Below are 23,726 nucleotides of genomic sequence, written 5' to 3'. Positions count from 1 at the left end.
TAGTGACCAGACCTGATTTGTTGGGTCAGATGCCTAGCACAGGACCCTTGGAACAGTGACACTCCCCCATCCCGTCTCCCACCTTCTGGTGCGTAGGAACCAAATTCTCTTTCTGCTTTGGGAATCTCCAGTCATTTCATGAAGGGTGCCAGAACTACTCAGCGCCAGACAGGCGGTGGTCCTACTGCAGTACTTCCCATGTGCCAAGAATCTAGGTCATCATGTTTTTAAATTCTGGATGCATTTTTAAATTTGGGACATGTTACCCAAAATGTTGGGTCCGGTGCACCTCTGTCCTGAAACCCTTTGCAGCTTACCTCCTGTGCAGGCTGCAGGCAGGGGAGCAGAAGTAGCTACATTACCCATAGGCTGCATTTTAACGCATGCAGGCCACTTTCACTCCGCTTAATTAACAGTTCTAAAACTGGCCTATGACTCAAATGAACGCAGTCTCACTTAAAACCCAAGGAAAAGCACGGCAGCCATGGATACACTCACTCTTGCGTGATGTTGCGCCCCGGCATGGAGCTATGAGGCAGGATGAAGGCATCTTCTTTTATTTCCTACCCTACCTCCAGATCAATTTCATCCTCTACAAAACAGCAGAGCTGCGGCCCAGGCTGAATTATGACAGTGACATGCCTGCTCTTAGTAAGTCTCAACTTCTGACCTATACGTTCTAAGCTGCAATACTGAAGCACAAGCACAGAAATGTGCAGTTATGATCTTGTGTTTGTGGGGAAGTACAATTATGGAGGAATTTACAGGAAATCAAAAAAGGCGCTGCCTGAGAGGGTGCAAAACAATAAAACAGTCACACAAAGAAAATGAATGCTACCCCAAGAAAAAAAATCTTAGAGCACCAGCTCCCCATGCCAGGAGAGGCTCTCTCCACCTCCCAATCAGACTGATCCCGGAAAAGCCCCACACACTCCAAAATGTTAATCTGGGCCTGGGGTATTCTGTGGATGCCAGGGACACTTCTTGCATAGCCCCTGCTCTCAGCACTGCAGTACTTGACCCCGGACCCAATCCAAGGACAGCCGGCAGCTGGCCTTGCAGAGGGGCCAGGAGTGAGCTGAGGAGGCGGCACTGGGGCAGGCCCCAGGCTCCAGAAAGCACTGCTGAGCTACAAAAGGCTGGCTAAAACTGTAGAGTCAACAGCGTAGACTCCTGGCTTTTCCTTGGGTGAGTCACGAACTCTGTGCCTCAGCTTCCTTATCTGTAGCATGGGAACAACTAGAGAAGCTGCCTTATATACAATAACAGCAGCCTCTTTAAACAGAGTGGCTTGCGAGTGTTTATTAGCGCAGGTCTTACATGGAGAGTCTTGGTAGGGGCCAGTGTTGTTAAGACATGACAGCAATTGACTCCTGTCTCACCCAATCACGGTACCAGCCACCTGCTTTGCAGATGAAGAAACAGGGGGTGGCAAATTCTTCCATTCTCACCAAACGCTGGATCTGACCACAGCTGTCTCAAGGCTGAAGCAACACAGACTGAGAAGTTCAGAGGTCTTGAAAGAGACAGAGACTGGGGCTGGTCTATCCCCTGCACAGATAACCTTCATAGGGCAGAGAGGGAAAGAACAGGCAGCCAGGGAAGTCAAGACCTGGGGGAGTTGAGAGTGGTGGGATGGACCTACAATCCCAGCATTGGGGATGAAAAAGCAGGAGCAGCTCAAGTTTGAGGCCAACTGCCACCACAACTACTGCCACCACAACTACTGCCACCACTGCTACTACCACACCACACTACCACCAAAAAGTAAGCAAAACCCAGGAACTCTCAAAATTGTAAGACCAAATGGTAATTTAATATCATATCATAGAAAGCCCACCTGCTTTGGGAGATGAGGACTGGCCGTTACTGCACCGAGAGCCCCTCCTTAGGTTCTAGCGAGGAGGGCAATTATTGTGGCTATGATGGATCTGCCAAGATCAACTATATCGCTGCAGAGACTGGGCCCTGTGCTATTAAAACACACCCCTGAGGCAGCAAGGACAATGTGACATTTCTGAAATTGTTCTACTACCATCAAATGCCAAATAAGTCCTTTTTGCTGCTCGCTTTAATAAAGCTGAGACGTATTCTTATAAACGCAGACTCCACCTTGGAGCCTTGCAAATGTCACTGGAATTAAAGTGAGCTTGCTCTAAAGTGACGAAATAATGGCTCATCCCTCGGGGAGATGCTGGAGCTCATAAGCCAGCTGTGGTCTCCGACACACTCCCCACTGTGATGATCCCAGGGGAAGGTCCCAGTGCAGAGACGGTGGACACAGGCCAGTTCCCAGTAGCCAGCACTTGTCCTGCTGAGTGAGCTGCAGATACAGATGCTGCTTCCTTGACACAAACAAGAAGAGGTGCCATGAGCCTGAAGGACACAGTCTCCATCCCCAGAGTGTGTGGCTGTGACTGGCACCGGGCCACGGTCACTACTGTCAGCAGCTCTTGGATCTCTACCTGATCCCATGGGCACCTGCCTGTGACAATTCGAGGATAAATCTCAGATCTGTTGCACTCAGTTCTGACAGTCTCCATGGACCCCTGGCTGTTACCCTGCCACCTCCATGGTCACCAGGCCCTTGGAGCGGCACTGGTTCCCACTCCTGCCTTCAACGGAGTCTCCAGTTAGAGGTTAAAATGGCTTCTGGAAATACAAATGTGATCTTCACGCTCCTAAGTCCTTCAAAAGTTTCCTGGGTCTTCTTTTTCTCTCAGGAGAAAGCTGACAAACCTGACGAGCAACAATGTCCCTACTACTACTCAGGGTCTACTTCCCTGGCTTTGCTGAGCCACCCAAGGCCACCACCCTTTTCCCTGCTGCCCTTGAACAGGGATTCCTTAGCCCCTGATCCCTGGCCCCACCTCGAACCACCCCCACCTCTCTTGTGTTTAGGACACAGTAGTCCCAGGCGGGAAAGTGTGAGCACACAGACTCAGGCTCAGAAGTAATGAGAAGCCTGCTGCCTGCCTCCCCATGGAGTATGGAAGCTGCAGAGGTTCTGTTGAGGCTCTCTCCTACCTTCTCGGTAAGTGCAACCACTCAAAGAGAAACCAGCTGTGCTGCATGTAAGAGCTGCCAGGAGAGTCACAGGCATGCAGAGCATGGATTGTGGAAGGAACTGTCCCCATTCTCCACGAACCGAGCACAATTAGCCGAGGTAGTCACAAGCCATGTACTTACCATTCCACGATCTCTGGGTGAAGAATCGTGTTGTTGACATTGAACCTGTAAAGAGAAGACAGGTCAATGGCGTTAGTTGCAGGACCTAGCATATCCCAGCTAGAAGTATCTCATTCAACCCAAACATGCCATGACCAAGAGAGTCCCCCACCTGAAGTTCCTGGCTCCCTGGCCCAGAGAAAGCTGCTGCTACCTCATTCAGGCCCGGAGGCCTGGGCTGCTGTCACCTCTAAGCCTGGTCAGTTGGAGGAAAAGCACTCTGACTATGAAACACTCCTTCTTCCCCACAAGGTTGACTTTTTATCAAGTTCATTAACACACAATGGGAGTACCAGAAATGGGGGAGAAAGAAAAATAGCTGGAAGAAGAGAGTGAATTTTTCACTAATTTGATGAAAAACACAACCATACACATTCTTTTTAAAGAAAAAATCTTATGCGCATGAGTATTTTGCCTGCATGTATATCTTTGCCCCATATGCATGTCTAGTGGTCTGCAGAGGCCAGAAGGTACTGCTGGGTCCCCTGGGACTGAAGTTATAGGCAGCTGTGAGCCACCATGTGGACGCTGGGAATTGCACCTAGGTCCTCTGGAAAAAGCAGCCAGTGATCTTAACCACAGAGCTCTCTCTCCAGCCCCTTAAAGCTCAATAAATAGTCTCTAAGTAGCACAAATCTAAAGACATGGCACACTACCAAACAGTGCATACATCGGTGGTCCTGAACTCACAATGAGTGGATTTAGGTCTTTTCAGTTTTCTAACTGGGGTGTAATGAGGGGAACCTGAGTGGTTCAACTTCCATTTTCTAACCTTGTAAAAGGCTGACTGAGATACAGTACATCTATCAATGATGGAGCTTCTACATCTTGCAAGCATCGTGAGAAACTCAATTCAGCCCCCATAAGAGGTATGCTCCTGGTATGTTCTCATCAGCAGCCAATTCTGCATCAGAAACTATGCCAACCAGAGGGCAATGGGATAATGTACAAAGGAATGAAAGGAAAAAAAAATGAGAACCCAGAGTTCCAGGGAAGATATGCTTCAAAAAGGAAGGAAGACCTCACTGTAACCTTTGATCCCGACGGTATGAGAGGCAATACCAGGGTTCTTCAGGTGTAATTGCCTCTCAGTTCATGTGTCTGGATGGTTAGGAACTGCTGTGAGCCTGACTGTCACACAAGGGTTTAGCCTGATGGAAACTGGTGCCGAGTTACAGGCAGTCTCTGTGCATCTGGAGCCCACAGTAACTGGTGAGATCTGAAATGAGCCATATTGCCAGCTCATGCTACCCAAAGGATGCCACCAACAGCTATGTCGGAGGTCATTCCATCACTGCCAAGAAGACCACCTAGCCAGGCTGGCCTCAGGGCTTCCTGGGTTTCCACAGCTTTGGAGAGGGCTCTGGCTCCACATCATTGCTGATGGAGCAGCTCTCTATTGACTGTGGCAAGATGTCTGATCTGGAGTTCTCGACCTGTGCAGTGCCCCAAGTGTTCACAGCTGTGGATCACCCACACCACCCTGAACACTTCGACTATGCCTTCATGGAAGACAATGACCTCATAGAGGACCTCAAACACCCAACCTAAACCAGTCTCTGCTACCTCGTCCCTCAAACTGGCTCTTCTAACACAGCTATTCTGCTCCTCAAAAGGGCCTCATGTATAAATCTACCCTTGTGTCTCCTTCCCCTTGGCCACCTATGCTCCAGTCACCTCTGCAGATAAGGCCTGCCACGAGAACTCTTGGTGGTAGAGACTACCCTGAGCTGCTTTGAGCCTCCCAACCAGACAGTAAAGTGTGGTCCCCAGCATAGCCAACTGTATGTCCTTCAGCCTCCTGTACCACAGAAATGTGCTACACAAGGATGTGAATGGTACCATCACTGCCATCAAGACCAAGAACAGTCAGTTTGTGGGCTGGTATCTATTCCATGGGCCTCAAGGTTGGTATCAACTACTTGTCCCCAGTGTGGTGTCTAGCAGTCTGGCCAAGGTACTGCATGGTATGTGCTACAAGTATTCTGAGCAGCATGGCTGCTGCTGTTGAGGCCTGGGCCTGCATGGACCACAAGTATGACTTGACGTGCACTAAGGGGACTCCTGTATATTGGTATCAGGGTAAGGACACGGAAGAGGTGAGTTCTCTGAGGTCAGAAGGATATGGTTCTCCTAGAGAAAAATCACAAGGAAGTCGGCATCAATTCCCACCAAGATGGGGATACAGAAAAAGAAGAGACAGCTGCTTGGAGTGTGCTCACTACGGTTATGGCACAATCCTTCCAAAACAGACAGTCTCCTTGCATTGCTGAGAACATGAAGGAAAATTAAAACACCGCAGACAAACAAGATATGAGGGAATCACCGCTGCCAAGCTTACCCCACAAGGACTCCTTCAGACTGAGCAGGCACTATAGTGATGTGAGCCTACAGAAAGAAACAGGCACTGATGGGCCAGCCAGCGATATGGCTCAGGGCTAAAGGCACAAGCTCCATTCCTGGGGCCTACATGGTGGGAGAGAACCGACTCTTGTAAATTGTCCTCAGACAGACCTCAACAGGCACACCATGAATGAGACATATCCGTGTGCATACACGCACACAAATGATTAAATGTAAAAAAAGTGAGGTCTTTTTGTTTGTTTTTTTAAAGGCAGTGCTTGGTGAGTCTCAGAGACGGAAAACACTGTAGGCCTAGATTAGATTGTAGAGTCTAGAAGCTTCCAGGACTAGGATTAGTTCAGCAGATGGAGGCAGTAAGCCTTGAAGAAAAAAATTAAATCAGGCAAATGAAAGATACTTTTTCAAAAAGGTCCCAGCTTTCTTAGAGGATTCATCTCTGAAGCTTTGGAGATTCTGAAGTACACAGACAAATCTCCTTGGTTCTGTATCAACTTAAATACTTTAGAGTCAAAGTGGGGTTGGAGGGATGGCTCAGTGGTTAAGTCACTTGCTGCTCTTATGGAGGACCTGGGTTCAGTTCCCAGCACCTATAAACACTCGATCATTCGCACTGGGGATCCAGGGCTCTCTTCTGGCCTCTGAGGGCACTGCTTACATATGGTACACAAACATACATGTAAACAAACATTCATAGACATAAAATAAAAATAAACAAATCTAAGAACAAAAGAATCAAAGTCCTGCCTATGGTGTATCAAAGAGATTACAGACAGCCAGTGTGGCTCAGAACAAAGACCAGAGCAGCAGTTCACATAAAGCAAGACTCTCCCATCTTGCCAACTGTTACTATGACCTTGGAGAAAGCACTGGCCTAGCCACTCAACAGCTAGCTGCATCTCATTTCACACAACACATACACATATACACACGTGTATACAGTCACACACATGTACATACAGAAGCAGCAAGGTGAAATAGGAATATAGACACAGCTGCTGAAACACACACACACACACACACACACACACACAGACAAAGGCAACTGTAAGCATAGAAGAGCAGACTAGACAGAAAAATATACAGATATGAACATAGGAGACACCAGAGACACACACAAATGGACAGATGTCACCTATGTCCTAGGAAGAACACATTCCTAGACCCCCCCCCCAGTGGGTGCCTGCGAACATAGATAGTACTGAACATTGGGTATGCCATGGTTCTCTCCCCAAGCATGAATAACTATGGTAAAATTTAATTTATAAATTAGGCAGAGTAGGAAGCTAGTAATAAGTAATAATAAAATAGAACAATTACAACATGCTAAAATAAAATTGCATCACTAGACTTGTGCTTTGAAAAAATGAATTATTAAGTAAAGTAAAGGCTATCTGAACACAGTACTGGGATACCACGTGGCTTATTTGATAAGAGAGACAGCTACTGAGAAACTAATGGGTGAGTGTCATATGTACCATGGATAATTCGTGACTTAGTAAATGATACAAGATGGGATCCTGCTTTGCAGAGCAGCGTGAAGTCATGAACTGGTCAATCACGGTAATGCATGCAACCTCAGCCATGGAGGGGGCTGCGGTAAGAGGACAAGCCTGGACGAAAAAGTGAGACCCTAGCTCAGAACTGCAGGGTGTGGGTGAGGGCTGAGACGGAGCTCATAGAGGGACTGTGCTTCGGAGTGCCTGGCCTGTGTCTCACACTCCCATGCCCTCCCATGACTGTCCCCCGGAGCCTCCTTTGCCTGGGCCTCACCTCTCACTCTGTCACCTCGATGTACAGTTTCCAGGGGCTCCTCTGCTGGGACAGGAGCCTTCAAAGGGCGTTCTACCTTGAATGCTATTAAGTACCAACTTGGATTCCTTATGAATTACATATTTCTAGAATTTTCCATGTAACACTTTTAGATTGTGGTTGACTGTGAGTGAGATGGTAAAAATCAAAACTACATAGGAGGAATTATTCTACTTGCCCAGACACCAAAGATATTTACAGCACATGTGCTTACGAGGCACAGGGTCATCCAGACATGTACATACATCCAGACAGACAGCACACATACATATAGGAAGACCCACAACCACATAAACATGGACACACAGACATAAAGGAATACACACAGAGACTCATAGAATTCCAGACAGAGAAACACACTCAGACGCATAGAAGAGTTGACATTCAGGTATTCTACATTGTGGCCTAGGTGCTAGTAGCACTTTCACTGATGAGAATATGTTCATTATGCAAAAACAACAAAACCCTATCATGTCTGTGGGGGTGAGAGGATATCCTACGAGTGGACGGTGGAGAATGGAAGGGTGAACAGGTAGGGCCTAGCATCTGAGCCAGGTCTCTCTCACCCCATATCCCAGGCCTGGAGTTTCTAATCCACTAAAGGAGCCCCCTCCCCCTCCCCCCATACACACACACACACACACACACACACACACACACACACACACACATTTCCTAAAAGGGCATTGGGGAAGGTTCTCCCTTCATGGAGATTTCCATGGGCCATAATTTGAAGCTCAATCCTAAACATTAACTTGATATGCAAGTTAACCGTTACCCAAAAGTCATGGTCCCCAAACCACAAATTGGCATTTTGCTGTAAATCGTCAAGTTTTAATAATGTCCCTCTAACTTCCTGGGTTTTAAAATTCACATCGTTGAATACTAATATCCTTGCATTAGCAAGTCCCAAATTCAGCATTTCATATTTAACTGCTTATTTAAATGGAATTAATTTGTAACCAATTGTCTTCAAATATGAAAGGCAATTTAACTAAATGCCAAAAGATAAGAAATATGCTTGTTCTCAATAGCCAGCTGATATGAAATAAGGACCATATTTCTCTCTCAGATGACGGCGTGAAACGGCAAACTCTGTAATTGGCTGTCTCCACCCAGAATTCATGCGCATAGGTTCTGCATGTCTGAAAGAGCGATGGCCTTGTACTAGGGAAGTGCCCCCACTAGCTCTCTTGACTCTGAGGGATAGGTAGCTCTCCGCTTAGGCCACATGCTCATTCCATAGAGCCTTCACGGTCGGCTTCACGGTCAGGAAACTCCGCCCTAGCATCTACTTCCTCAGGCACTGACAAAGATGTATGGTGTCTGGCTTGGTCATGGGCTGTTGGAGCCAAGTTTTCGAGGGGCCCTGGGTGCCCGGAGTCCAGAAGACAAGTCTCAGGTCCTCTTCACTGCAGGTCTGTCCTCCCTATCTCTGCCTCTCTAGCTCCAGCCTATGGAGCAGCCCTTGCACCCACAGCAGAGCCTGGCAATGAGAACCTGAGCCCTGCTCCCATCCACCATATGCCTACCAGAGTCTATGGAGAGGCCTTCTTTTAAATGTCCCCTGGAACTTGTTGTCAGATGCAACAGGGCCTAACACAGTTCCCTGGGCTGAGCCAGATCCCTCACTCAACACAAACATCACAAAGTAATCAGAAGCCATAGCCTCTTGGAAGCCCAGTGGCCTATGGCTCCAGCAAGATCTCTCTGACCTCTGACATATCTACTACCTCCCTCACCACCTCCTCCCTCTTCCCTCTACTCCTCTACTGTCCCCACCATTCTCTGATCTGGCGCACACCCTCCTCCTCAGGAGGCCTGGCTCTGATCTGAGGCTAAGGCTCCACACCTATGGGACAGTACACCAGATAGGTAAGGCCATGAAGCCACACTCTGAAGTGAAAGTCACAAACCAACTAACTACCTGGCTGGACCACAGCTCAGAGGGTCTGGACTGGGCAGACTACTGACTGAGACCACTGCCAGCGCCTCCTCCATGCAGGCCAAGAAAAGGCAGCCTGGGAGGCCCCCAGGACAGACCAAGAAGGCCAAATCTACCCATCAGTATAGGTAGAACATTTCAGAGACATTTAAAGGGGTCAAAAGCAAAAATCCCAGGAATGTGGAGCTTCATTTGGGCAGCGAAAGGTGACTGAGGACAGTTTGGTTACACACTGGAAACTAGGACAACAGAAAGATTCATCTTGCTTAGGAAAAGTCTATTATTATCCAGCAGTCAGCTGGAGACTCTCAGCAGGCAGGTAAGTGCAGTCCTGTGTCACAGTGGCCCTTGAGGACAAGGTTTCTCCCCAGCTTGGCACCAAGTCCTGAGGTGCTCAGCCCAGAGCCCAAGAACACAGACATGGCTTGTAACAGGGAGAAACTAGGGGCACTTGAACCAATGGCCAGGACCCAAGTGAGTGCTAATGGAACGTAGGGTAGGACACCTGATGAAGGCTCCCTGTCCTAGAATAGGAACACCGGGAAATTACACAAAGGCTTACAGAGTGAGAGGTGAGGCAAAGAGGAGGGAGAGTAAGGGACAAACCAACCTTGGACCAGAGAGGGAAGGGAATATGGGTCCCACATACGGGTCTGACTCTATCACATGGGTGCAGAAACAAAGCCGGCCCACACCCAGCATGGAGGGCTGGCCCCAGCCCAGCTCAGCTGCCATGGGCCTGGGGAGCACCACAGCAGTCCCCCACCATATATATGCATTCCATGAGTGAGACAAACTGTGGAATAGACAGTCCCTGGGTCTCAGGAAAAGGGCTCCACGCGGGACATGTTGGTGCACACCTGCAATGGGAGACTTGCAAGTTCCAGTCCTGCCTGGGCTATAGAGTAAGATCTTGTCTCAAAAACAAAACCAGAAAGACAAGTCCCAAGATGTCAACTGGGTGGAGAACTGCAGGGGACGAGCTCATTGGGGTCTTGAGAAAGACTGAAAAGACTCAGGGGAGGATCCAGGGCAGAGGAGAGCAAGGTTGGAGTTCACAACACCGAGTCCTCTCAATGAGTCCGGACGAGGTCTCCACTTCTGGTTCCCAGTGACCATGATGGCCTTTCTCAGTAAACCTTCCCAGTGCAGCAGAGCTCGGCCTCAGCAGCTTCACTCCAGGACCTCACCTGTCATGTAGTCTGCCGGGTCTCATTGTAGGAGAGACTCAGCACCCTCTGAGGCTGAGACCAGATGCTGCAGCTTACAGCCATGCACGAACCTGGCCACTGACTGAGTCCACTTGGCTACAGCACAGATGGGGAGACCAAGGCTCACGGGGTAACATATTTGAGCAGGATCTGTAGCAGGCAGCCAGTTACTGTGCAGGCTCTGGCTACAGACTGTCTCCCAAGCAGTGCTGCATGACTTGTGGTTACCAAAGTCACAGAGCCGGTCAGCGAGGTACCCACCAAGGCACCTGCTTCCACATGGCTGAGGCCCACGCAGAGGCTGCAGATGGTATGGGTGGAGAAAGGTGAAGAGGGTGTTGCTGGCAGTGCTGGGGAGCTGGGAGAGGAACACAGACTTAGCAGGCTCAGCAAGCTGGGCTGGCCACCAGCAGGCTGCTTAGGGCGAAATCCCAAGAGACTACAGCAGTGAAAGAACCTAAGTAGATACCCGGCTCCCTGCCCCACAGCTCTTATCACTGGAGAAATGATACATATTCATGCGCTCATAATCCTTTCTAATCACCCTTCCATCGCACATACACGGATTCCCTCCCGCCTGGGGCTCAGACTCATACATAATTATAAGGGGCCTCTTCCGGTACCACCTTAGTCTACAAAAAGACAACAGAGGACAAAGTGCCTACAGAGAACCTGTGTTGGGAGGTCACTGTGGCTCAGGTGCAGGAGCATGGTTGAGGGCTGTTTGCTGGCTTGGACCCATCTGTAACGGCCCAATCACTGCAGCCCAGACCTCGCAGGACACAGCCTAGCCCGAACACAGCTAGCAAGCAGTGCTCTCTGGGGGCATGTGTGACAAGGAGACAGACCTTACCCTCCTGTCCAGAGAGGGGACCTGTTTCCTGAGTAGGGATTGGGAGTTCAACTCAGACCTTAACTAGGTAGTAAGAGACTAGTCTAATGGAGATGCAGGAAGGTCCTGAGAACTGGGCTTGGCCAGGACTTGGGGGGGGGGGGGGGGGGGCCCAGTTGGGGGGGGGGGGGGGTTGGGGGTGTTTTAAAAAAAAAAAAAAAAAAAAAAAAGATTGATGTCAGAGAAGCCAGCCAATGCAAAGGTCAGCACGGGCTAAATAGAAAATTAAAAACAAGGCTGTATAGCCGGGCGTGGTGGAGCACGCCTTTAATCCCAGCACTTGGGAGGCAGAGGCAGGGGGGTTTCTGAGTTCGAGGGCAGCCCGGGCTACAGAGTGAGTTCCAGGACAGCCAAGGCTACACAGAGAAACCCTGTCTCGAAAAACCAAAAAAAAAAAAAAACAAAAACAAAAAAAACAAGACTGGCTGGTTACATGAACAATGTAAACTTGCTCTGCCACCAAGCCTACGGACATCAGTTCCATTCCCAGGATCTACACAGTGGAAGGAGAGAAAAGAACCAGCCCCCAAAGGTTGCCTCTGACCTCCACATACACACATAGTCAATCAGCCAATGTTAAAAACAAAGAAAATGGCTACTCTTGCCGCACAGTGGCCAGGGCCCCTAGGTTCTTCCAAGAGGGAGCCCAACACGGAAGGGTATCTTCCTTAAAGTAAAAGAGGAAGTAGTTTTTCACAAATTATTTCACTACATCATTCCTTCAAACACTTGATCCAACCTATCCTCGGCACCCTCCCATAGTTCATGTCTTGTGTGACCAGCCTGGGAAAGATCAGCTGGTGAAGGTAGGTGTCGGTGGAGGGCAGACTCACTTGCTAATGCCCTCGAAGGAGGCCTCCCTGCAGACATTGCCACTGTCTGTGTTGACACCACGCTGTGGAGAGAAGAGGAGGTGTGAGAACAGGTGTGTCACACAAGGGCCACAAGCATCCCCAGGGCCTGCCTAGGAAGGTCTGCCTCTTCCAGACAGACTCAAATGGAACCACAGCCCAGCATGTCCTTCCCCTAGGTAGCACTAAGCTGGGCCCCAGAACAAAGACAGGGATTTTTTTTTGTTTGCTTGTTTTTTTCCTAGTGCAATGTGAAAAGCAGAGAGATTCAAGTGCATGCTTGTAATTCTAGCACTGGGGAGACTGAGAAAGGGAAAATCACCAGTTCAAAACTAGCCTGGATGGGTCAGAGCATCCCAGGCACACAGGAGGTGGGTCTGGATGGGTCAGAGCATCCCAGGTACACAGGAAGGGGTGGGTTTGCTGCAGCATCCTAGGTACACAGCAGGGAATGGGTCGGAGTGCTCTGCTGGCACTACACACTCAGGTCCAGGCAGGGGCTGGGCAAGAAAATCAAAAACCTGAGATACCTTCCCTACCAACACACACACAGACACACTCTCTCCCCACCACATCTGTGCTCTCCAGGTTCCTTATATTTTATCATACACATACACTGTCACTAGTGTGAGGTCCACAGGCATGTAGCCTGCCCTCTCCATACTATAGCTCTGTAACCACAGAACCAACAATCACAGAACAAAAATATTTGAAAAAAGAAAACAACAAAATCCCCAAACCAAGAAACAATTACAGCTACAAATTTTTTCCTTATCATCATCTCCTGAACAAGACAGTGTATCATACACAGGGAAGCAGTATTAGGTTAACTTGACACACGTTAGAGTCATCTGAGAGGAGGGGACCATGGTTGAGAAAGTGCTCCCACAAGACTAGCCTGTAGGCAAACCTGTAGGGCATTTTCTTGGTTATGACTGAAGTAGAAAGGTCCAGCCCATTGTAAGTGGGGCCATCCCTGGGCAGGTGTTTCTATATGGCATAAGAAAGCAGGCTGAGCAAGCCGTGAGGAGCAAGCTAGTAAGCAGCACTCCTTCACAGACTGCATCAGCTCCAGGTCCTTGTCCTCCTTGAGTTCCTGCTCTGACTTCCCTGGATGACAGACCACAAGGTATAAGATGAAATAAAGCCTTTCCTCCACAAGTAGCTTTAGGTGTTTGTCACAGCAACAGAAACCCTAAGGACAGGCATTGTAGTGCTACGGGTAATCTGCAGGTGATTTGCTGAATATGGGAGGGTGTGCATGGGTTGAGATAATAAAAGGGACTCCTGAATCTGTAGTGTTGGGATCCCCAGGGGTCTGGAAATCAACCCTCCATGGATACCCAGGGACAACTATAGACTCAGCCTCTATCCGTCTCCATTCGTCTCCAACGGGAACTCAGTCGTACACTGAGATTAAACAAGTGGTTCAGAGAAAAGAGAGTCACCTTCAGAGAGGGAAGACACTCTCAGCAGCCATAGCTTTCTTGAGAATCTCAGGCTGATCCCTGTCCAACTTTGATCCTAGAGAAAACATACTGGGCCATCCTGTCCCTAGAGGCACTACAGGTGTGGCTGCTGTGTCACATGTGTGTCAGTAGGTGGCAGAGAGGAGAGAGGCTACGTCTACATTCTGTGTTCTGACTTACGAACATCTGAATGGTTAATAGTCTAACATTCCCTGAAAAAGTGAGCCTGAGGTGACCACCAGTCCAGTGCAGCACAGGCCCGAGATGACCCTTGCCCTGAGCCATAATGCACCAGTAGGCAGAGCATTCCTGAAACAACCTCAGACACTTAGAGACCCCAGGTGCCACTTAGAGGAGCAAGGAAGTGGTGGAGAGATGGAAGAGAATGAGAAACAGAGGGGTGTGGGCACAGTGAAGAGAGGCAGAACTGGAGACCCAAGGGTAGTGAGGATCAGCCTGATGTGAGTAGCCGGTGATGCCATCTGGGACCATGGTGGGGTCCTGACCTGTGTTGCCACTGAGGCCACATCTGTGGCCCTTCAGCAGCAGGGGTCTGTTACCACCAAAGGTGGACATCCCTGATCTGGGCTGTACCCCAAGGGTGGAGGGTGGGTATGAGAGGGGGGAAAATGAATGGGATTAGGGTACATGATGTGAAATTCACGAAGAACCAATAAAAAAAAAATGCCAGGCCATCTCTGACTGCACCCACCACAGCTACCGTGCCTGCTTAGCCACTGAAGCAGTACAGCAAGAGAGCATGCGGGAGGAGGGCAGGTCCTGTGTAAGTCAGTGACAAAGGAGAGAAGGATGAAGGTGTGTGTGTGTGTGTGTGTGTGAGAGAGAGAGAGAGAGAGACAGACAGACAGAGAGACAGAGACAGAGACAGAGAGACAGAGAGCGCCAGCCCTTAGGGCAAGGCAGAAGAACGTACATCAGCCCAGCCCCGCCTCACCCCAGGCTGTGTACCCCCTTAAGGTGTCAAGAGTCTGATTTCCAAATTGTATGATCATAGGGTATTCAGATGAGAATAAAGAGTGACAATCTATACCTGAAATGCTGAGAGCTTCAGATGGACACAGTTCTATGTCCAAGTCTGGTTTTAAGCCCAAGGATGGCTGGTGGCACCTTACCCACTGTGGCTACAAGACCAGACACAGCATATCCCACGGTCAGCCATTAGCACACAGGTGTTCTTACTCACCACAGGTGACCAGTTCTCAGCTTCTCTTTTGTGTTCACTTATGTAGCTCAGGCTGGCCTCTAACTCCCATTCTCCTGCCTCAGCATCCCAAGCCTGCATATTTCTGTGCTTAGCTTCTTTTCAATCTCTTAATCCTCATACCCCCACTGCGCAGCAGTGCCAAGAACTGCATGGCTCCTGAGACCAGCCACTTACCAAAGTGAGGAGGACGGAGGGGTTCCGTGAGGTCAGGACACTGGCAATCTGAAAATCAAAAGGGAAACCCACTTTAGAGCAGAGTTCCAGTTTGAAGCTGAAATGTCTCACACTGACTGGTGTGTGAAGTGGCCAGGTTGTGGACTATTTTGAAGGCTGCAAATCCTTTAGGAGGTAGGGTCTGGCGGCCCCTGATGGCTGCCTTGCTCTCGGTCTGCTGTGACAGGAGCCCTTGTGCTCCACCACGAGCTCCTGCCATCACCAACTGCACCCACTGTGGACTGGAGCTTTTCCTTTCTCAAGCTCTGTCAGGGGTCAGTCACAGCACCAAGTGACTAGTCTGACAGAGAAGCGGAATGGAGATGATACACAATCATGACTTGATGATTACAGTGCTCATCTCGGGAGCAGGTCCTTAAGACAGGAGAGACACCACTGCCACCCTGCCCTTAAGATGAGGAAACCGAGGCTCATAGAAGTAGAAGGACTCCAGAAATCCCTACAGCCATCGAAATAGTACAGAAGGCATAACCCAGCACCTACCTCACCATGTGGCCTGCCTCCAGGTACCACAAAGACCGCTGGCTCCTAAGAGCCAGACCTGCCCACTCCCCAAGGCCAGCAAACTGCGTGATGGTTTCCTGCTCTTCTGCAAAGATCTGGTCCTATCAGACACAAACCCCAGTAGCTGCCCATCCTCAGAGTAGATGACTCCCCCCTCCCTCCCCACTGATCTCCTAGGCTAATCTGAAGGAAGTTAGCTCTCCCCAACTCCACGCACTGGCTTCCACCCTGGCCTCCTTGGTCCCCTGGCCTTACAAGCTGAATGGTTCCTCTCCAGTACCTTGTGTGAGCAGACATAGACTCACCTGCCCACACCTCTGCTCACTCTCACCTATGGCTGGGTCATTTCCCCCATCTTGACTAGTCCATCATATCCTTCTTGGGTCTGAACCCCAGCCCAGCCCCGAAAGCAGATTCAGTCACTCCCTTCTCTACTCACCCCCAGCCGGCCGTCATCCCTGCCCTAACAAAGGACCAGTCATACACCAGCTGGGAAATGTGCACTCCAGAGTACTGACCACCTTGCTGGAGGCAATCTAGTCCTCCACTGACTGTCTGTCACGCTCCTCACCCCCACCATAAGCTCTGATACCCTCAACACAGATGGGCTGTTCCAACAGGCTAGCTGAGCTATTGCTGAGACTCTCCGCACCATACACACTTAAGGTAGATGTTTTGATAGGTTTTGACATAGCATATACACACTTTTCAATACTAAAAGGTTTCTGGAGAAAAGCTGGGACATACTGGAAGCCATGAAAGAGAAAATGCACCTGCCACCCATCCCCAGAGACAGTTCGGCTCTGTGCACAGAAACAGAGAACTGTAATGACATTTGGATCATATGAAATTACATGCTTCGCTTATTTCCTGTCATTAAATATTCTTCAAACACGTAATTTTTAGCAGTCACTACTGCTGGGGATGGTAAACGTTCAATAAGTCTTTGATTACGGCCCGTGTCAGTCATCTTACATACATCACCTTCATTTAACCACCCATAAAGGCTCTGCTACAAACGTCCAGGACTCACAGATGAAATGGCTTGGGTGAGGGTTACAGAACCTGCCTAAATGCACAGTTAAGGAATGGCAAAGCCAGGACAGAAGAGACGGCACAAGGATTAAGAGTTCTGACTGCTCTTCTAGGAGATCCAAGTTGGTCTCTAAAACCCGTTATCAGTCGCTTTACCTATAATTCCAGCTTCTGGGGAATCAATACCCTCTTATGGCCTCCATGAGCATGCAAGCGCACGAACGCACGCACACACACACACATACAAGTACACACATGCACACGCGCACACACACCTTTAAAAAGAAATAACAAAGCCCAGTTTTAATGTGTGGTTATAGAAAAGTCTTAATGGAATATGCATAATTTACTTGATCCTTCCCGCTGCTAGACATGTAAATTATTTCTAATGATGAATTATTATAAATAATGCTGTGTGAGCATCCTGGTATAGTTTGTATATATTTATATATTAAGCATTTATTTCCTGATACAGTGTGGTGCCTCACATCTATAATTCCAGCATTTGGGAAGCTGAGGTAGGAAAATTGTGAGTTTAAGGTCAGTTTGGAATACACAATGAGACCCTATTTCCTAAGGAGGGGGGAGTTTACTTTAAAAGGAAATGAACAGGTACAGTATGTGCCTATTTTCCTAGACCCTGGAAGGTAGAGGTGGGAGGATCACAAGCTCAGGGCCAGCACAGAGTCCCCAGGACCCTTCCTTAAAAGGAAGGTAAGAACAAAGGGATGGGTAATAATAAAACGGAAAAAATTAAAACTTAAATGACCTAGTTGAATATGGGGTCAAAGGCCAGTATTCCATGCCAGTCTAGCCTACTGGGCTGAGGTGTGGGCTCCCCAGGAACTGCCTCTCTCCTTCCCTCACTCAGTAACTGGAGAACAACTGAGCCCCTCTGTTTCACAAATGAAGTCCCTTGCTCCCGCCTGCCTGCCCTGCCTGCTCCGCCTGCCACTCCGGGAGGGGAGAGAGGCTCATTAAAACCTACAGAGCAGAGTGTGTCAGGCCCTGGGTGTGTTGTTTCGTTGACTCGAAGGGTCTACATTCATCAGCGCACACCAATGCCGTCAATTACAGCAGCAGAATCAGAGAGCGAGGAGGCACTTGGGGACTGTATCTGCTATTGTCCTTAGGAGACAGGAGCTGGATAACAAATGTGCGGGCTGATGGGTTTTCTCTCCACAATGACTCTCTGGACATGCTGGTTAGGAATAATGGAGAAGGCCCCCTTGCTGCAAGCCTGACGCTCAGACGCATGGAGGCTGGATAGAGCCGGCCAGGCGTCGGTGAGTTCTGGCAGAGTAGCATCTTTTATTGATCACAGCTGCTTGAGTGGGCCCCAGTTACCTCTATGGCTGCAGAACCTCTCCCAGCCCAGCAGCTCCATCTGCCTTCCCCGTGGAGACCCATTAGTGCTACACTCATCAGCACACCGACTGGAGGCTGTGCCTCAAAAATTAAGGGAACAAGACTCGGTTCTATGTCACTGGCTCTGAATGTAGCCCTAGGACTAGACTGCACAGCTTTAACAACCCCAGGCCTTCCCAGGAGCTCATGCCACGGGGGACCCATCTGCTCTCCCTAGTGAGGCTGTTAAATGTTCCTGTCTGGCTGCAGGTCATAGCCAGCATCCATCTCCTGAGCAGCCTTGACTAGGTGGACAGGCACCAAAAGAATCATCAGAGCCCTGTGAGCCCAGATCCTGCCCTGGGGACAATCCGGAAGCTGCCCAAGGGAATTTTACATGGGCTCCTAAGCAGGACTCTGACCAAGCCAGTGAGTCACTCTTAACAAAGGAATTAGGCACGCTTCAACTGTGTTGCTGAGAAAAGCCCATGTGGCCCCAGTGTGCAGGGATCTGCCCTACCAGCACTGAAACGCTTGAAAACAAGCCATTACTCATGGCAGCTTCCCAAAACACCAGCACACACCAGTGGCCTGAAATGCCCTTAAATTTTTGAATCTGCTTTTAAAATCAAAGTAGCGCCCACAAAATGGCTGTCTGACTATTCTTGAGCAGTTGGAGAATTCAACCCCTTCAGAGCAAGGCACCCCTCTTCCTGAAGCTGTCCCCTCCCCCCCACTCCCGCCCCCAGGCTAAGAAGCAGGTAGCATCTATCCCTGGGCGGCTGTGGCTGTTTCTCTTACATTCTGCCTGCCTAACTGACCCTGCGACCTTCAAACATCTGCCATAAAGCAAGTACAAAACTCATCCTCTGCCCTGCCAGCTCCCAGTTAGACACTAGCTTCTACACCAAGTATACACAGCAGTGCTGTGGAGCCCCCTCCCAGGGGTCCCCTGAGTGACCCCATCCCAGTAATTAAGCTCTGGCTCTTCCGTGAGGAGGAGGGGAACCAGGTCTGTCATCTCAAACATCTGCATTGTCTGAGGCAAGGTCTCACGTAGCCCAGGGCTTTGAATGCATTAAATAGCCGAATATGATCTTGATCTTCTGAGCCTCCTGCCTCCACTTCCCACGGGCTAGCATTACAGGCATGCACCACTATGCTTCATTAACTTGGTTCTGGGCATTGAACTCAGGGGTTCCTGCATGCCGTCCTCTGATACGTGCATTTTATATAAACATACATACATGCATCTTACATACATATGCATATATTACATCAAGGGATCAGCCTTGCCCTGGGCCACTCCCACCCTCCCTCGGAACAAGCACCCACCGGCTGCTAGCTGTCCCGTTTATAAAGATGGGCAGGGATGGCCAAGGCTAGGCAGGGCTGAGCACTATAGACCTGGCCGGGGAATACCTGCCTAGGGAGCTTCCGGTCACTTTCTATGACGGACTAAGCCTGGGCCCTGGGTGCTGCCCACATCAGAAAAATGCTTCCAGCCCACGGGACTCAAAGCAGCAGTTTGCTCCTTTGGGTGGGATTCATTCCCAGCTTCAGAAAATCACAGGGACTCGGCAGCCTGGGTCCCCTCTGAACAAGCAAGCCTCCTGTAAATCAGCCTTTGACTTCTGTCAGGCAAGTGTAGAGCTGGAGTCAGCACAATACCGCCACACCCCAGCTGTGGGCATGGATGAGGCCTTCTGCCTCTCAGTCTTGACGTCCTTGTCTATAGTGTTGGATCTGTGGGTCACTGTAGGACAGGTTGGGAGGGACTACAAGCATCCAGCCCCAGAGTAAAGCACCTGTCCTACTGGGGTGTGGTTCAATGGCACCGCCTGGCACATCCAAGGCCCTCCGTTCTCAAAGAAATAAAAACACTGACCAGCAGCCATGCTGATCAGCAGATCTGATCAATGATGGTAATGATTATATTGCTCCTACAGAGTACTCCTGAACCCTATAAAGGCTCTGCCCTTTGACCTCTATTGATGCCTTCATTTAACATTCTGCCTTCAAGGATTAAGAGCAAACTGGCCTGTCTACACCTTCACTAAGGATGTCCTGCCTGGATACTTCGTCTTCCTCTACTGTCCTGCATCTGGAGGGCTCCTTCCTTTCCCAAGAAATCACAGTGTAAATGGGAGCTGAATTCTCCCCTCCCTCCTGTTATGACAATTCTTGAGGCTGCAGCCCAGAGAGGGATCTTACTCAGCAATAGTGAAGCCCAGCCAAACACAGGAAGCTCACAACCCTGAAACAGAGCCTATTCTAGTTCTCTCTCCAGGTTTGATGATGGGAGATCCCAAGGTGAAGGCCCAAATGAGCAATGACATTGAGATGCACTTTATAGGGTACAAGGGTAGTGGAGATGTATCTGCCAAAGGACAGTATCAGGACCAAAGTCAGGGTGAAGGATAAACAGATCTCCTCTAATGCTTAGAGATACAATGTAGAAAACTGCCTCATTAGGAGCATGTAAACAAACATTCAGTCTCTCTTAAAAACTGGAAGCCACATGACATAAGGATCCATCAAAAGCTGCTTCTCAATGTATGGGAAAAGGAATCTGATACACTACAAGTAGGACTTTAAATGAGCGCATCCAACATGGAAATCAGTCTGAAGGTCTTCACAAAATTATGTATGAGCCCACTACACCAGTCCTAGGTATACAGCCAAGAGAAGCAAAATCAGCTTACTGCAGAGATCCTCGTATACCCACACTTACTGTAGTACAATTCACACCAGTGACATGCAGTCGGCCTAGTGCCCATCAATAGACAAACAGAGAATGAAGGTGTGGTGCATACACACAATGGGGTATTAATTGGCCACATAGGAAATGAGAGTGTGTCATCTCCAGCAGAGATCATCTGGCTAAGCCAGAATCAGAAAGACAAACATGGTGTTTCCTCTCATTTACAGAATCTACAGTTGAAAGAAAAGAAGAGAAGAAAGTAGAAGAGGAACTATGTGAGGAGAAGAGGGTTAGCATTGGGCAGGACAAACATGGACTTCAGATCAAAGTGCACATACAGTGCACATATATAAAACAACAAGCTCATTCTGCTCTACAGTGTACATACACTATGGGGCTGGAGAGGTGGTTCCATGGTTAAGTACACTTGTTGCTCTTTCAGAGGACCAGTATACAGTTCCTAGTACCCACACTGGGCAGCTCACAACTCCCTGTAATTCACAACTCCAGGAAATCTGGTGCCCTCTACTGGTCTCCATAGGTACTGCATGCACATGGACATAAACACACAGACATGGACACAAATGTACAAATTATCTTTTAAACACACACTAATAATTATTTTAAACCTTTCAGAAAAAAATAATACACTGCCTGTCTCCCCATGGTCCAACAAGGCAGGAGGTAGAGAAGACAGGGCTCAGGTACAGGTATGTGAGTGCTTGCCGTCTCTGAGGTTTTCCTGGGAACCGGACAGAGCTCTACTTTGCCTCCCTGACTTCATCCATGAGTTCACTTCCTGTGCTGGCCCACACCCTGTACTACTAGGTGGATCCCTGGATCTAAACACATCTGATACCCTGTACATCTCTGGGACCAGGATGGAGACTGCAGGAGAGACGTGGCAAGGCAAACAGTCAGGTTCTCGGGGTGGAGATAGGACAACAACAGGTGCAGAGCAGAAGCCAGCAGATGTTCATAAACTATCCCGAGAGCACCAGAGTGGGCCAGTGCAAGGCCTTGATGGATGGTGGTGATAAAGAGTGGCGGGGGGGGGGGTAGCACTCCAGGGCTACAGAACTCAAGGAAGGACCATGCTGCCCCTGCATAGAATAAGGCAGAAGCTGGTCTGTCCAAGGTCAAGGAGAGTTATCTATCCCAGAGCCAATAGGCCAGGCAGAAAACACTAAGCAGAGACAGGCAGGCTCCTCACAGTGCAATGAATTTGGCCAGGGTCCCTCAAAACCTACTTCTTCACCTGGTGCTGTGTCCTGCCCAGAAGGACAGGTTTTTGCTTGGTCTACCCTGCAACCCCAACTCCGGGCCTCAAAGTTCTCCCCTGCTACTGCCTCCTCTTCTTCTTCATCAAGGTCTCTCCGAAGAAATGATTAGTGTACATTCACAGCACAAGATTGTGCTTCAATATCGGGTATTCACATGTGACCTCACAGGCCTCTGATCTTATTCTCCATTCTCCTTTCTTGTCTCTCTCCTTCCAACCCTCCTCCCCTCCCACTTCCCAAACAGTGCCTCTGCTTTCACCCGGCACACAGGCAGACAGGCAGATGGGCAGGTTTATCTAGACTACATATGAAGGCAAACTCAGGGCATTTGGCTGCTTTCCAGTCACATGAAGATCCCCAGTGCCATCCATCCTCCTGAAAATGACTTCATGAATGACTAACAGTGCGCTGTGGACATAGAGCACATTTCTTTTCTCCATTCATCCACTAACAGGCATCTAAGTTGCTTCCAAAGCTTGGCAGCCCAGCTCTTAGCATGTGTGCACCTTCAAGCTCTGTCTAGGGCCATGCAGCCATGGTGCCCTGTCCAGATGAACCAGCCAGGGCCAGGGTGGACGGCCAGTGGCAGATGCTGACTTCTAGCCAGCTCTGACTTGGAGAGCTTTATCAAAAGAATGGGGTGGGATTAGAACATGGAGCTGTGACAGCAACCAGGGGTGGAACAGAGTGGCCTCCTGTGTGCTAGGCAGTGGCCATGGTATCAGAGGACTTTGCTCTGAGCTGTGCTCCCATCTCTGCCTAAGCCACTGTCAGCAGTGGAAGTTGAAAGAGCTCCTTTTATCTGCCTGCACAAGGGTCAGATTCACAGCCTCGGGGCAACACGGACACATTTACTCACACAACCCAACACTGGCTGGGTGACCAAGTTGGAAGGTAGATTTAAGTCAAGGTACTCCGCAGTTCCTGTATACTCACTGGCCATTCACAACCTGGGGTTCTTCTTACAAATAGACCCCTCAACACACAAAGGCCCAGGCTGAGCCCACTGGCAGTTTTAATTAGAGAGGTGTCCCATTTGTAGGCAGGTTTCATAGGAACCTCAGGAGTCAGCTACGCACCTCGTCCGTGTACTGGACATCATCCACAGCGTACTTCTCCTTGAAATACTCCTTGGAATGGATCCTGAAAAGAAAGCACAACGAAACCACAGTCAGGGCCTGGCAATGCCCAAGCCTGGTCACCTCCCGCCTACCAAATCCCTGCCATAGTGTGAGGACCCAGCACCAAGCAGGTATACCCAGCAGTTGATGGTAAAGGGTGTCATGCTACTGAACCATCTCTGCCACCCTGGGACCTCTGATTCAGTCCACTGTGTCCCTGGCTGCCTACAGCAAGCAGCGGGAGAATACAGTCCCTGCTTCCCTTCTTTCCCTCCACATCGCCTTTAGGGGCATGGCATAAGTGACTTCCCAGCTGCACCTCTTTAAAGGAAGGTTAATACGCGATGCTTTAAAGAAGTCAGTATCAGTGTTTCTCAGTGTGATGAGAAGAATTTAAGCTGAGTCATCAAACTTTGAAACAATTAGCCAAGGAGAAAGCAGGAGTAGATGAGGGGAGACAGCCCTCACCAGACTCTATGCTTTCCCTGGATTCAGCAGGCTGCA

General features: G+C 49.4%; 1 protein-coding gene and 1 non-coding gene across 2 annotated transcripts in view; one reads left to right on the top strand and one right to left on the bottom strand.

Annotated features, from left to right (window-relative positions):
* Pepd (peptidase D) overlaps positions 1–23,726 on the bottom strand; it is a 133,876-nt gene that overhangs the window by 88,928 nt on the left and 21,222 nt on the right. The window contains exons 4-7 of the mRNA XM_021200673.2: positions 23,181–23,244; positions 15,169–15,216; positions 12,283–12,344; positions 3,190–3,234 (exon numbers count right to left, since the gene is read on the bottom strand). Coding sequence (XP_021056332.1) covers positions 3,190–3,234; positions 12,283–12,344; positions 15,169–15,216; positions 23,181–23,244 — 219 coding nt within the window. The remainder of the gene's footprint in view (positions 1–3,189; positions 3,235–12,282; positions 12,345–15,168; positions 15,217–23,180; positions 23,245–23,726) is intronic.
* On the top strand, positions 13,848–13,979 carry LOC115062918. The gene has a single exon (XR_003842823.1). It is a non-coding gene; the product is annotated as a small nucleolar RNA SNORA17 (small nucleolar RNA).

Source organism: Mus pahari, chromosome 1 (genome assembly GCF_900095145.1).
Source record: "Mus pahari chromosome 1, PAHARI_EIJ_v1.1, whole genome shotgun sequence".
NCBI classification, from domain to species: Eukaryota; Metazoa; Chordata; class Mammalia; order Rodentia; family Muridae; genus Mus; species Mus pahari.
The sequence above is the reverse complement of the archived record's forward strand: the minus strand, read 5'-3'. Positions and strand labels throughout refer to the sequence as shown.